Source organism: Apodemus sylvaticus, chromosome 2 (genome assembly GCF_947179515.1).
Source record: "Apodemus sylvaticus chromosome 2, mApoSyl1.1, whole genome shotgun sequence".
Taxonomy (NCBI): Eukaryota; Metazoa; Chordata; class Mammalia; order Rodentia; family Muridae; genus Apodemus; species Apodemus sylvaticus.
The window spans coordinates 48,569,565-48,582,970 of NC_067473.1; the positions used below are offsets into that span (position 1 = coordinate 48,569,565).

General features: G+C 37.7%; 1 protein-coding gene across 1 annotated transcript; it reads left to right on the plus strand.

Annotated features, from left to right (window-relative positions):
• The first annotated feature begins 945 nt into the window (after nt 1–945).
• Nucleotides 946–12,375, plus strand: LOC127677863 (hyaluronidase-like). The gene is given in 4 exon segments (XM_052172828.1): nt 946–1,866; nt 7,920–8,009; nt 11,931–12,323; nt 12,325–12,375. Coding segments are annotated over 4 exon segments (1,455 nt in total).
• Nucleotides 12,376–13,406: the final 1,031 nt, after the last annotated feature.

Consider the following 13,406-nt stretch of genomic DNA (forward strand, 5'->3'; position numbering starts at 1 on the left):
GGTGTGTTGGGGTATCCAGGACTTGGTATTTTTGGAGAATTGGGTTCAGATGCTGCCATAATGCCTTGGTTTCTGTTAGTAACGCTCCTACGTTTGCCTTTAGCCATCTAGTTCTCCCAGGTGTTAGATGGTCTTATTGTCACTGGCTGGTGCTTCAACCTACTGTGGATCTTTAAGGTTATCCCTGCAACACTGGATGACTGGGTTTCTTCTTGCATAGATTACTGAGATGCTGGCTTCCTCTTTTGTGCCTTTGGAGCCCTTCTCAGTCTTGTCTCAAGCAATGTTATACTTATGTTGTCAAGGTCAACCAGGTGTTCTCTGTCTGCTCTATTATGGAGCGAAGATGGTGTGGTGGGGGTCACTCCCTCTGTTGATTCTCACATAGGACACAGGTCCCGCAATGGACTGGCTTTCAGATGAACCGCCTATGTGCTCAGTTCCTGAGTGCAGGCAGACTCCTGGGGGTTTGCACCACCATAGATCTAAAGCTCAGGTGATACAGTACCTAGTGACCCTTTTCTGTCCTGGCAGGCAGCGAGTATGGCCAAGGGGCTTCTCCGAGATGCTCTTTTCTAGTTGGCCTCACACCAAGGGCTTGCTGGTGTATGATGGTTTGGGGCATGTGCTCAGAATTATAGGAAATCAATTCAGAACAAATAGCAAATTTGCGCAGATGAGCACAGCCTTTACAAGGAAGAGGATTTGTATGAAATTTCTAGTCTGTATTCTTTAACTCTCAACACTTCAAGGAGGGAACAAAAGTCTCATTTTTTCTTCTCTTGTTATTCATTGGAAAGCACCATGAATAAGTCTGTTAATAATCCCTGTAACTCTTTGAAAATATTTAATCTACACTATAAAACTAGCTAGGAGTTTGAGTCTTTCATGGGAATGTTTGTTCTTGCTTTTAGTACACTTTCATCATGCTGAAAACAACAATCCATGCGTAGCCAGTGGGTGGCGCAGTTTGCTGAACTGGCGCTCCTTGTTCTGGTCGCTCAGGCAGCTCTCAAACCAGCAATGCCTCCTGTGATCAAGGACCAACCTTTCCACGTTTTCTGGGCTGTCCCTACTTTGTTTTGTAAAGATAATTTCGATGTAAATATGAATCTTCAAGTATTTAACATCATTCCAAATCCTTTCGAAACGCAGAGTGGATCCACCATTGCTGTGTTTTATCCAAAGGAACTCGGATATTATCCTTATTTCTCTGAAGATGGAACATCCTTCTATGGTGGAATACCTCAGAATGTGAACCTTTCTGAGCACCTCAGGAAAAGTGCCAGCGACATTGCGAATGCTGTCACTTTGTGGAGATCGGAAGGACTTGCTGTTATTGACTGGGAAGGCTGGAGACCCCAGTGGGATAGGAATTGGGGCAACAGAATAATATATAAAAACCACTCGCTTGCCTTCACTCGACACCACCATCCTGACTTGGCAGAAACGAAAGTGAGATCAGTTGCCCAGCAAGAATTTGAAAATGCTGGAAGAAGTTTTATGAACGTTACTCTCACGTTGGCTTTAGAAATGAGACCAAAGCGTTTGTGGGGCTTCTATCTCTATCCAGATTGCTACAATTACGATTACCGGATAAATCCAGAGTTCTACACGGGTGGTTGCCCAGACGATGAAATTTTCCGCAATGACCAACTCATGTGGCTATGGGAAAAAAGTGCAGCACTCTATCCTTCCATATTTCTGAGTAAAATATTAAAATCAAACTTAAATGCACTGAAGTTTGTTCATTTTCGAGTGAGAGAAGCCCTGAGAGTTGCTGAAATGGCTAGAAAGGACTATGCTTTGCCAGTTTTCATTTTTTCCAGACCATTTTATTTGCAAAGTATTGAAGCTCTGTCAGAGGTAAGAAAAACAACTATAAAAGATTAATAGAATATATGTAAAAATATTTACATATTTATTTCTCATTAAAATGTTATTCTTGGGTTGGAGAGATAGCTCAGTGGTTAAGAGCACTGACTGCTCTTCCAGAGGTCACAAGTTCAAATTCGAGCAACCACTGGTGGCATACAACCATCTCTAATGAGATCTGATGCCCTCTTCTGGTGTGTCTGAAGATAGCTACAGTGTACTTACATATAATAAATAAATAAATCTTAAAAAATGTTATTCTAATATTAAAGGAGTATATTAATTCAAATGTCAACTTAATTCTAAAATTCTAAACAACTGATTACCATGCTATCTAGAATTTTAGAAAATAAAAAAATTCATTTAGATAGCCAGTTACAACAGAGAAACCCTGTCTCAAAAACAAACAAGCAAACAAACAAATCATTAAAAAAAAACTCATTAGAACTCACAGGAGTTTCTCAATAAGGATTCTGGTGGTTTTCCAGACTGGAAGTCTACAAAATGGAGATTTGGAATTAAGGTATTAATCAATTGAACTTTTCATTATACGGTGTTATATTTGCTGAAAAGATGGCATAGCTTCTATTGAATATGTGCTAATAGTGTCAATGGATTGAGGAGTTTATATAAATACATATTTTGATAATTGGTTGTAACTGTCAAATTGACACAATTTTGGATCTCCTGGGAAGAGGTTCTCAATGAGGAATTGTTTAGATTGGGTTGCCCTGTGGTCATGTCTGTGGGAGAAATGCTTTGAATCTGCTAGTTGATGTGGGAAGAACTGAAAATGGGAGGTAGCATTTCCCGGATTTGGATCTTGGACTGAATCCAAATGAACGGACCAATAGGAATTGACCAATAGGAAGCACGCAGACATCCAATCTTTGTCTGCTCAGGATGGAATGTGACTAGCTGCTTGAAGTCCTTGCTGCCTTGACTTCTTGCAAATGCTGGGCTGTAACCTCACATTGTGAATGATGACCAAACACATTCTTTCATAAGTTGTTTTCGTCAAGAGTGTCTTTTCACAGCAATGGGAAACAAAGCCAGCACAGCGATATCTTCGGATTTAGCACTGAGTATGAAGCTTAGAAATATTTGATGAACTTGTTTGGGGAATAATGAATTTGCAGATTCTAGTGGCGCTCAAACATCAGCTAGATTGTCACTTGGGACATTGGTGGTTGGATGCAACCATTAGACAGATGGATGCATGAGAAAATTACTAACCCTATCTGAGTGCCAACAGCTCCATTATTACAGAGACTGACACAGAGGTAAGACTATTAGAGATCCCTTCCTTAGACCACTCTGTTAGAGTAAGGGCTCTTAAGTGCAGAAGCAACTCTTCCTATAAGGTTTCAGAATAAAACCTGTCAACCTAATATTTATTATATGTTATTGATTAGACAATCTAGTTTTTATCATCACAAGATTACTGATGCTATCCGAAATGATAGGTTCATTCAATAAGTTTCGGACAAAAATAATCAGAACATTATGGTAAAAAAAATAATCCACTTTCACTCAAACATGAATTCACTTTTGCCCGGCTTTTGCTTTAGTTTTTTTTGATGGACCACTTTCTGTACCAGAAAGAAACCTACATTTTAGGGCAGCATTAATTCTTAGGAGGTTCATGCACGTAGAACATGTACCCCTGTGACTTGGTGGGGCACTTTTTGGGTATATTCCCAAGAGTGGTAATGCCGGGTCTTCAGGCAGATCTATTTCCAGTTTTCTGAAGAACCTGCAGGTTGATTTCCAGAGTGTTTGTACCAGCTTTCAATCCCACCAGCAATGGAGGAGTGTTCCTGTTTCTCCACATTCTTATCTGATGTATTGTCAGCTGAGGTTTTGATCTTAGCCAATCTGATTGTTGTAAGGTGGAATCTCAGGGTCATTTTGATTTGCATTTCTCTGATTACTAAGGACTTTGAACATTTCTATAGGTGCTTCTCAGCCATTTGAGATCCTCAGTTGTGAAATCTTGGTTTAGTTCTATACCCTATTTTTGGGGGGAGGGGTTGTTTAATTTTTGGTGGTTAGCTTCTTGAGTTCTTTATATATTTTGGATAGTAGCCTTCTATTGGATGTAGATTTAGTGGAGATTTTCCCCCAATCTGTAGGTTGCCGATTTGTTTTATTGACTAAGTCCTTTGCCTTATAGAAGCTTTCCAGTTTCATGAGGCCCTATTTATCAATTCTTGATCTTAGAGTATGAGGCATTGGAGTTCTGTTTAGGAACTTTCTCCCTTTTTCAATGAGTTTAAGGCTCTTTCTGACTTTTCTTCTATTAGCTTGAGTGTATCTGTTTTACTGAGGTCCTTGATCTACTTGGACCTTGGATCTACTCTACTTAGATGTTTTTCTCTTTTTATTGTATATTTTTTGGCTTCTTTGCCAAAGATCAAATTTTTGCTATTCTGGGTTTTTTGCCTTTCAAGATGAATTTGAAATTGCTCTTTCCATGTCTTTGAATAATTGTATTGCAATTTTGATGGGGATTCCATTGAATCTGTAGATTGCCTTTGGTAGGATGGCCATTATTACTGTGTTAATACTCCCAATCCATAAACATGGGAGATCTCTCCATTTTCTGAGATTGTCTTCAATTTCTTTCTTGAGAGACTTGAAGTTGTTGTCATACAGATCTTTTACTTGTTTTCTTAGAGTTAACTCCAAGATATTTTATATTAGTTGTGGCTATTGTGAAGGCAGTTGTTTCCCTAATTTCTTTCTCAGCCTGTTTATTATTTATATAAAGGAAAGCTACTGATTTATTTGAGTTAATTTTATATCTAGCCACTTTGCTGAAGTTGTTATCAGCAGGAGTTCTCTGGTAGAAATTTTGGGGTTGCTTATGTATACTATCATATCATCTGCAAATAGAGATACCCTTATTTCTTCTTTGCCAATTTGTATTTTCTTGATCTCTTTTTGTTGTCTTATTGTTCTAGCTAGCACTTTGAGTACTATACTGACTAGATATGGGAAAAGTGGGCATCCCTGTCCCTGATTTTAGTGGTATTGCTTCTAGTATGTCTCCAATTAACTTGATATTGGCTGTTGGCTTGTAGAAAATTGCTTTTAGTATGTTTAGGTATGGGCCTTAAATTCCTGATTTCTCCAATACTCTTAACATGAAGGGGTGTTATATTTTGTCAAATGCTTTTTTTGCGTCTGAGGAGATGATCATGTGACTTTTTTCTTTGGGTTTCTTTATATAGTGGATTGCATTAATGGATTTTTGCATATTGAACCAACCTTGCACCCCTGGGATCAAGCCTACTTGACCATGGTAAATGATGGTTTTGATGTGTTCTTGGATTCTGTTTACAAAAAGTTTATTGAATATTTTTTGCATGATATTCATAAGTGAGCTTGGTATGAAGTTCTTTTTTTTTGGTTGGATCCTTGTGTGGTTTAGGTTGTGGGTTTGCAAGTGCAGCAGGGGACAGGGCCCAGGGGGCGGTGACTGAACTCCTCCAGTCCCGTGCAGGTGGAAGCTCCACCCACAAGGTAATAGGTGGAAACCAACTCCAATCAGGTCTCTGGGATTCTACCTGAAACCAGGCTGCTTGTGCACAGATCACCTCCTGACAGCACTTCCCCAATTGAACCTCCTTTCTCTGTGATAACTCCAGCCTGTGTCAAGTTGACACACAAAACTAGCCAGTACACTTAATATCTTGTCTTTTCTTTGGTGTAGGTAACCTTCCTGTGTTGGAGTTTTCCTTCTAGGATCCTCTGTAGTGCTGGATTAGTAGATAGATACTGTTTGAATTTGGTTTTGTCCTGGAATCTTCTCTTTTCTGGTTCCATTTATTTGGTGTTCTATAGGCTTCTTATATCTTTATAGCCATCTCTTTCTTTAAGTTGGGGGAAGTTTTCTTCTATGGTTTTGTTGAAGATGTTTTCAGGTCCTTTGAGCTGGGAATCTTCATTCTCCTGTATTTCAATTATTCTTTGATTTGTTTTTTTCATTGTGTCCTGAATTTCCTGGCTGTTTTGGCTTAGGAGTTTTTTATGTTTTGAATTTTCTTTGACAGTGTGTCAATCAATCTCTTCTACGTTATCTTGGACACCTGAGATTCTTTCTTCCATCTCTTGTATTCTGTTGTTGATACTTACACCTGTAATTGCTGACCTCTTTCCTAGGTTTTTCATTTCCAGGTTTGCCTCTGTTTGTGTTGTCTTCATTGTTTCTGCTTCCAATTTTAGGTCTTGGAACACTTTATTCAATTCCTTCATCTGTTTGATTATGTTTTCCTGTATTTCTTCAGACGATTTGTTTGCTTCCTCTTTAAGGGCTTCTACCCATTTACCTGTATTTTCCTGTATTTCTTTCAGTGAGTTATTTATATCCTCCTTAAAGGACTCTATTATCTTCATGAAATAGGATTTTAGGTTAGTTTCCTGATTTTCAGGTATGTTGGTGTATTCAGGACTTGCTGTCATGGGAGAACTGGGTTCTGATGATGTCCATGTATATTTCTTATGGTCTTGTGCTTGCCTCTCTAGTCATCTGGTTATACCTGGTATTTTCTGGTCTGGGTAACTCTGTGTGGCATCTGCCTCTTTTGTCCCTGGATTGCTTCAGGTCTCCTAGTAGGCCTGCTGCCCTGGCTGTAGCAGACCTCCTGTGGGGCCTTCCAATGGGAGCAGAGAGGGGTGCTTGGCAGATGAGCAGAGAAACTGCTTATCTCTTGCCCTGGCTGCTGTAGATCTCCCAGGAAGCCTTCAGACTTTTGGGTCTTCAGAGGAGCAGTCAAGCTGTTGTCCTGTGTGATGCTGTTCTCCTGGGGTGGGGTAAGGGGTGGAGTAGGAGGTAGGGAGGGTTCAGGAGGGGTGAGGGGTGGAGGCTATGAGCTGTGGTTTCTGTTTCCCTGTGTGCAGTAGAAATCCCGGAGGCTCTCAATCTGTTGGGTCAGTTGCCCTGCAAGCCACAGAGCCCCCGGGAGGTCTTCAGACTGTGGTGTTGGTTGCCTAGTTGCCCCCACTCTCCTTCAAATTAATAGCCTTTTTATTATTATTTTTACTAATTATTACATGTATATATGTGTGTTTATATACATATATATTCCTAAGTATAACCTGTTTAGTCCGTTTAATGCTCCCTCTTGTTGAGCTGCTGATCAGGTCTTAATTCTTATTAGAAAGATAGTGGGTTTTGATTAGTTTTATAGCAACATGTATGGATTCTGTTTCTGTGGAACAAGCCTCAAATCCAAGCAGACAATGCAGTTAGTTACACCCTTAAAAATAGTGGGCACATCTTGCCTGGTATGTTGGTCTCATAATTTGTAGGTTTCACAGATGAGTGAAACCACCAATGCCATTTCTCTTTCAGTAGCCTGCACAGCATCTTCTGGAACTAGAAAATCTGGCCAATCAGGAGGAAACTTTTAGTTCAGTCTCACTTGATTTCATCTCTATCTTATAACCAAGATATGTGCTGTGTTCATCACTAGAGTCTCCTCTAGTAGTAGGACAACTAAGAGAGACAGTCAGAGCTGATTTTACAAGACCTCTGGGGCCTTCCTGACTGACAACCCATGATGAGGTATCCCACATCTGTGACTGTGCTGGTTTTTAATTCAACACACTATGGATTTTAGAAACAGAATTATCTCAATACCCTTAAGTAGATAAAATTTCATTACTGTTGGCTCTGTTCATATACATTTATATTTATATATATAAATATTATATATTATTTATATATGTTCATATATATTTACTTTTCTCCCAAATGTGGATATTAGTCCATTGCATTGTCTTTACATGTTTATATATATGTCTGCCTTAAACAATATTTACAGAACTACAGACCAAGGATTAGAATCTATTTATTTTTGTAGCCCCATTATTTATAGCATTCTTTTGAATACTGGAGTATTATCAGATAATCTAAAATGCCCAAATCACCTTTTCCAGTTCGTCTATAGACGTTTCCTTATAGAAAACAATCTTAATGAATAAGCAATACTTAACATGACTTGACAAAAATTTCTCCTGCTCCTTCTCTTTTATAGGAGGACTTAGTGCACACAATTGGCGAAAGTGCTGCATTGGGAGCAGCAGGAATAATATTATGGGGAGGATATGAATATTCTGATACAAAGGTCAGTAATGATTTCTCTGTTAGTGTTACATTCTAATCAATGATTCTCAACCTTCCTAATGCTGCGACCCTTTGATCCAGTTACTAATGCTCTGGTGAGTCCCCAACCATCAAGTTATTTTCACTGCTACTTCACAACTGTAATTTTGCTACTGTTAAGAATTGACATTTTTGGAGATAAAAGTTTACCAAAGGCATAGTGACTCACAGGTTGGGAACTGCTGTTCTAGCTGGTGATTTTAAAAATTCAAATCATTTTTTTAAAAAATTTTCTGTATTCTTTGTTTACATTCCAAATGCTTTCCCCTTTCCTGGTTCTTCCCTCCCCATATGTCCCATAAACCCTCTTCTCTCCATTCATTCCCCAATTCAAAACAATTTAAAAAATATTTCAAAATGTTTTCTCACACAAGTTGGCTGCCGATTGCTTGACTTTTTTAAAATTTCTTTTCATTTTTTTTATTGATATATTTTTTATTTACATTTCAAATGATCTACCTTTTTCTGGGTTCCCACTCCCCGCAAGTCCCCTAAGCCCTCTTCCCTCCCCCTGTTCTTCCATCCACCCCTTCCCACTTCCCTGTTCTGGAATTCCCCTATACTCTTGCACTGAGGCTTTCCAGAACCAGGGGCCACTCCTCCACTCTTTTTGGACATCATTTAATTTGTGGATTATGACTTGGGTATTCAAAGTTTCTAGGCTAATATCTACTTATCAGTGAGTGCATACCATGATTGACCTTTTGAGACTGGGTTACCTCACTTAGTATGATGTTCTCCAGCTCCATCCATTTGTCTAAGAATTTCATGAATTCATTGTTTCTAATGGCTGAATAGTACTCCATTGTGTAAATATACCACATTTTTTTTTTTTTTTTTGTATCCATTCCTCCATTGAAGGACACCTAGGTTCTTTCCAACTTCTGGCTACTACAAATAGGGCTGCTATGAACATAGTGGAGCATGTGTCCTTATTGCATGCTGAAGAATCCTCTGGATATATGCCCAGAAGTGGTATAACAGGGTCCTCAGTAAGTGTCATGACCAGTTTTCTGAGGAACCGCCAGACTGATTTCCAAAGTGGTTACACCATCTTGCAATCCCACCAGCAGTGGAGGAGTGTTCCTCTTTCTCCACATCCTCGCCAACACCTGCTGTCTCCTGAGTTTTTGACCTTAGCCATTCTGTCTGGTGTGAGGTGAAATCTCAGGATTGTTTTGATTTGCATTTCCCTAATGATTAATGATGTTGAACATTTCTTAAGGTGTTTCTCAGCTCTCCGAAGTTCTTCATGTGAAAATTCTTTGTTTAGCTCCGTACCCCACTTTTTAATGGGGTTATTTGGTTCTCTGGGTTCTACTTTCTTGAGTTCTTTGTATATATTAGATATTAGCCTTCTGTCGGATTTAGGGTTGGTGAAGATCCTTTCCCAATCTGTTGGTTGACGTTTTGTCCTTTTGACAGTGTCCTTTGCCTTACAGAAACTTTGTAGTTTTATGAGGTCTCATTTGTCAATTCTTGATCTTAGAGCATAAGCTATTGGTGTTCTGTTCAGGAACTATATGACAAGAACTTCAGATCTCTGAAGAAGGAAATCGAAGAAGATCTCAGAAAATGGAAAAATCTTCCATGCTCATGGATTGGCAGGATTAATATAGTTAAAATGGCCATCTTGCCAAAGGCAATATACAGATTCAATGCTATCCCCATAAAAATCCCAACCCAGTTCTTCATAGATCTAGAAAGAGCAATTCTCAAATTCATCTGGAATAACAAAAAACCAAGGATAGCTAAAACTATTCTCAACAGTAAAAAAAACTTCAGTATTCCAGACTTTAAACTTTACTACAGAGCAATAGCGATTGCTTGACTTTAACAAAGTTCAAAGACTGTAGGGATGAACACCCATTTCTATACTACACTGTGGCTAAAAGAAGGGTGAACAAGCCCAGTCTTCAGTTGAGCATCCTAAAGTAAGAAGCTGATTATTATATTCTAAGGGTATAATTTGGGACATGTTAAGTAACTGGTCTCAGTTTTACTTTCTTCATTTAAAAATTGTACAATGCAGGAATCTTAGTCAAAGAAATGCTATTATATATACCCAACACAAGTTATTATGAAAAGTTAAAATTCATCTTATTATTATGAAGAATAGATTCTTTACAATTATTTTTATTTTGATGTTAGCTTATAAGAAAAGTATACATGGAAGGAAAATTGTATTTAAGCGATAGTTGACTGATATTTGAAAATTTTTGAAGTTAGAATATTTAACCTAGCATTTATTTTATAACAACTTTGGGAGGTCATAATCCATCATAGTTAATTTTACACATGATGTTATCCATCAGATTTCTAACATTTGTTTGTTTATCATGCATGCACCTTTCAGTGTATTGATTTGATGATTTAGATAACTCATGTATAAGTGGGCTCGGACTGTGATACTTTTGTTACTTTGTTGATTATTTAGCACAATATCTTCTGTATTCACTAGCTTTGTCCCAAATGGTAGAATCTTCTTCTATTTTTAAATATTGAATTATATTCCATTGTATATATCACATGATTATTATCCATTCACCTCTTGATGGGCACTTGGATTAGTTACAGTTCTTAACTACAAAGAATAGCCCTGCATTGATTATAGAAGTATGGATGCCACTTGCAGGTCATATATGCCCATATGTATGTATATGCACATACATGCATGCATATGATAGTAATATTTTTAGTTTTTAAAGATTTTCCATACTGTATTCTATAGGTCTTATATCTTTTTCCATTTGAATCAGCAGGCTAAAAGGGTTCCAAACAATGTCATCAATGCATGTAATCTCTACATATGTCCTAATAGTAGCCAACCTTATGGGTATGTAGTAATGTCTCATTGTACCTTTGATTTGCACTTTTCTGAGAATTAAAAGTATTCATTTATGCCTATTCTATTTATTTGTATAAGTGAGTTAGCCAGCTTATTTTTTTTTCTTGAGACAAAAATCTCACCATATAACTGGCCCAGAACTTTCTATATAAACTAGTCTGGCATTGAACTCAAAGGGGTCCACATGCCTCTGTCTTCCAATTGAGTGCTGGGATTAAAGAAGTTTGTTATCATGCCCTTGTCTGTTTACTTATCCATATTTTCTATCTTAGAGACTAAACCTGAGGCCTCACGCATGCTTGGTAAGGGCTGTACCAGTGAGCTATATCCATGACTTTCATTATGTCTCATGTTTTTAGGTGAGATCTTATTACATTTTCTGGGAAGGCCATGAACTCAACTCTCTAGGTCACATAAGCCTCAGACTTGTGATTACCTTGCCCCAGCATCCCAGTTTATAGACCTATACCATCAAACCTGGCTACACTGATTTTTGTTTGTTTGTTTGTTTTGTTTCTTTCAGTTACAGTGTGTGATTTTTTTGAGTCACTTCTGGATGTGGAGCTACCAGAGAAAATAGGGATTTTGCACATCTTTCCCATTACTTTGTAGAATACCTTCTTATTTCGGTGGCAGTTTTGTTTTTTCTTTGCATGCAGCAGTGTTTAGTCTGACATAGTTCCTCTTTTGCCTTTCGTCATCGTCTGTCACAGATAATTCTGCTCTCATGCAGAAAAGCTGTCACAATTGACAGGAAGCTGGAAGAAAAGCACACTTTCTGCTTAAAGTTTTATCAGTTTCTGGTTCTTTGTGTTTAATTTTAGTCTATTTTTTGTTAAGTTTTGTATGTTAAATAAGCTAGTCATTTAATTTTGTTTAGACAATTTTTTTTCCAACACTATTTGTTGACAAGTCGGTCTTGTCCATGTTGTGTATTCTTGACACCCTTGTCAAAGATCACTAGATTGTGTATGTGAGAGTTTATTTCTCTGGACTCTATTTTGTTCTATAAGTATCTCTTATTTTTCCCTACAGAAGACTTGCTTATCTGTGCGACAAACTGTTCATGGACTATTGGGCCCCTATGTTCTCAACGTCACATCAGCAGCAAAGCTCTGTAGTCAAAATCTATGTAGCAGTCACGGAAGATGTGTTCGGAAGACACCTGAATCCTCCTTTTATCTGCATATGCCTGAGGATAGCCACAAAAATTATGTCACAAACAAGGGTTTCAATTTTGTCATTTCTCCAAAAAGTAAGCTGAAGACAATAATGACTATGAAGAGTGAATTTGAGTGTCACTGTTACTATGGCTGGCAGGGAGAGTCATGCAGATCTCACTCTCCAAATCTCCACAAGAACAAGGCTCCTGCAACTGGATTGAATTCAGTCGTTTTTGTTGGCGTGGCCTTATTTGTGATTCTGGTGAAATGTTTTTCCTATTCCCTACTTCAATGGCAATTTTTCATTTAAACACTGAAGAGAAGAAACGATTATCTTTCTTTGATTTCGAACCTTTTCTAAAGAATTTTTAGTTTAAGTTTCATACAAATTGTTTGTTGGATGCTTACTTCAGGCCGGGCAATAGGAATAGACCTGTCCTTATGGAGTTTAGAAATTAAGAATAAATAAGCGGTAAATAGACATGTATGATTGTGATAGTAGTTTATAGAATAAAGAGAAAACAGGTTTAAAGCATTAGGAATTACTAGAGAGCACTGGAAATTTTATGGAAGATTGTCACATAAGGCCTTTAGAGTGAGAAAATCAGGGAAGAGATGAATTAGGTCAACAGTTTCAGAGAGCCAGATATTAGAATTTCCTCCTGTAATCTGAGCACCTGGAAGACAGAGACTGATTATAAATTCAAGACCAACTTGGTTTACAAAGCGAGCTAAAGTTAGTCAAGACAACATAGTGAGAGTTTGTCTCAAAAAAAAAAAAAAGTAACGTATCTGGGAAAAGTGTTCTTGAAATAAAAATGAGCAAGGAAACAACTCTGCATTCCAGAGATTGTGAACTTTTAAATAACAAGTACCACAACAATATCAAAACAACAACAGCATCAACAACAATGATACCACCAGGATACTCACCTATGGAGATGAAAATGACTCTTTCAATGATTTCATCAAGGATTAGCTTTATCCAGAGGACATTTGGCTCATTAATACTAAAAGATAAACTGTACTAGCTTTCTACACAATAGAATTTTTGTTCAAAATTCTTTAGTGTTGGTACTTTTTGGTTTATTGAAATATACTATACCCAATCAGTTTGTCAATTTTCACTGAATGGTAATTCATTTGAAATTTTTTTTATGGTAACCTGACTTAACCTGTGAATAATTTTATTTCACAAAAACACATTTTCACAGACTCAAGAGAGTGTGGTGTCCTAAATATTATTTATTTTCTAAGGCTAGGACAGGTATTTTCCTGTCTAATATGCCCCAAATTTTGCACTATTAGGTAGATATCATCCTGGAACACACATAGAACTTTATAAAAA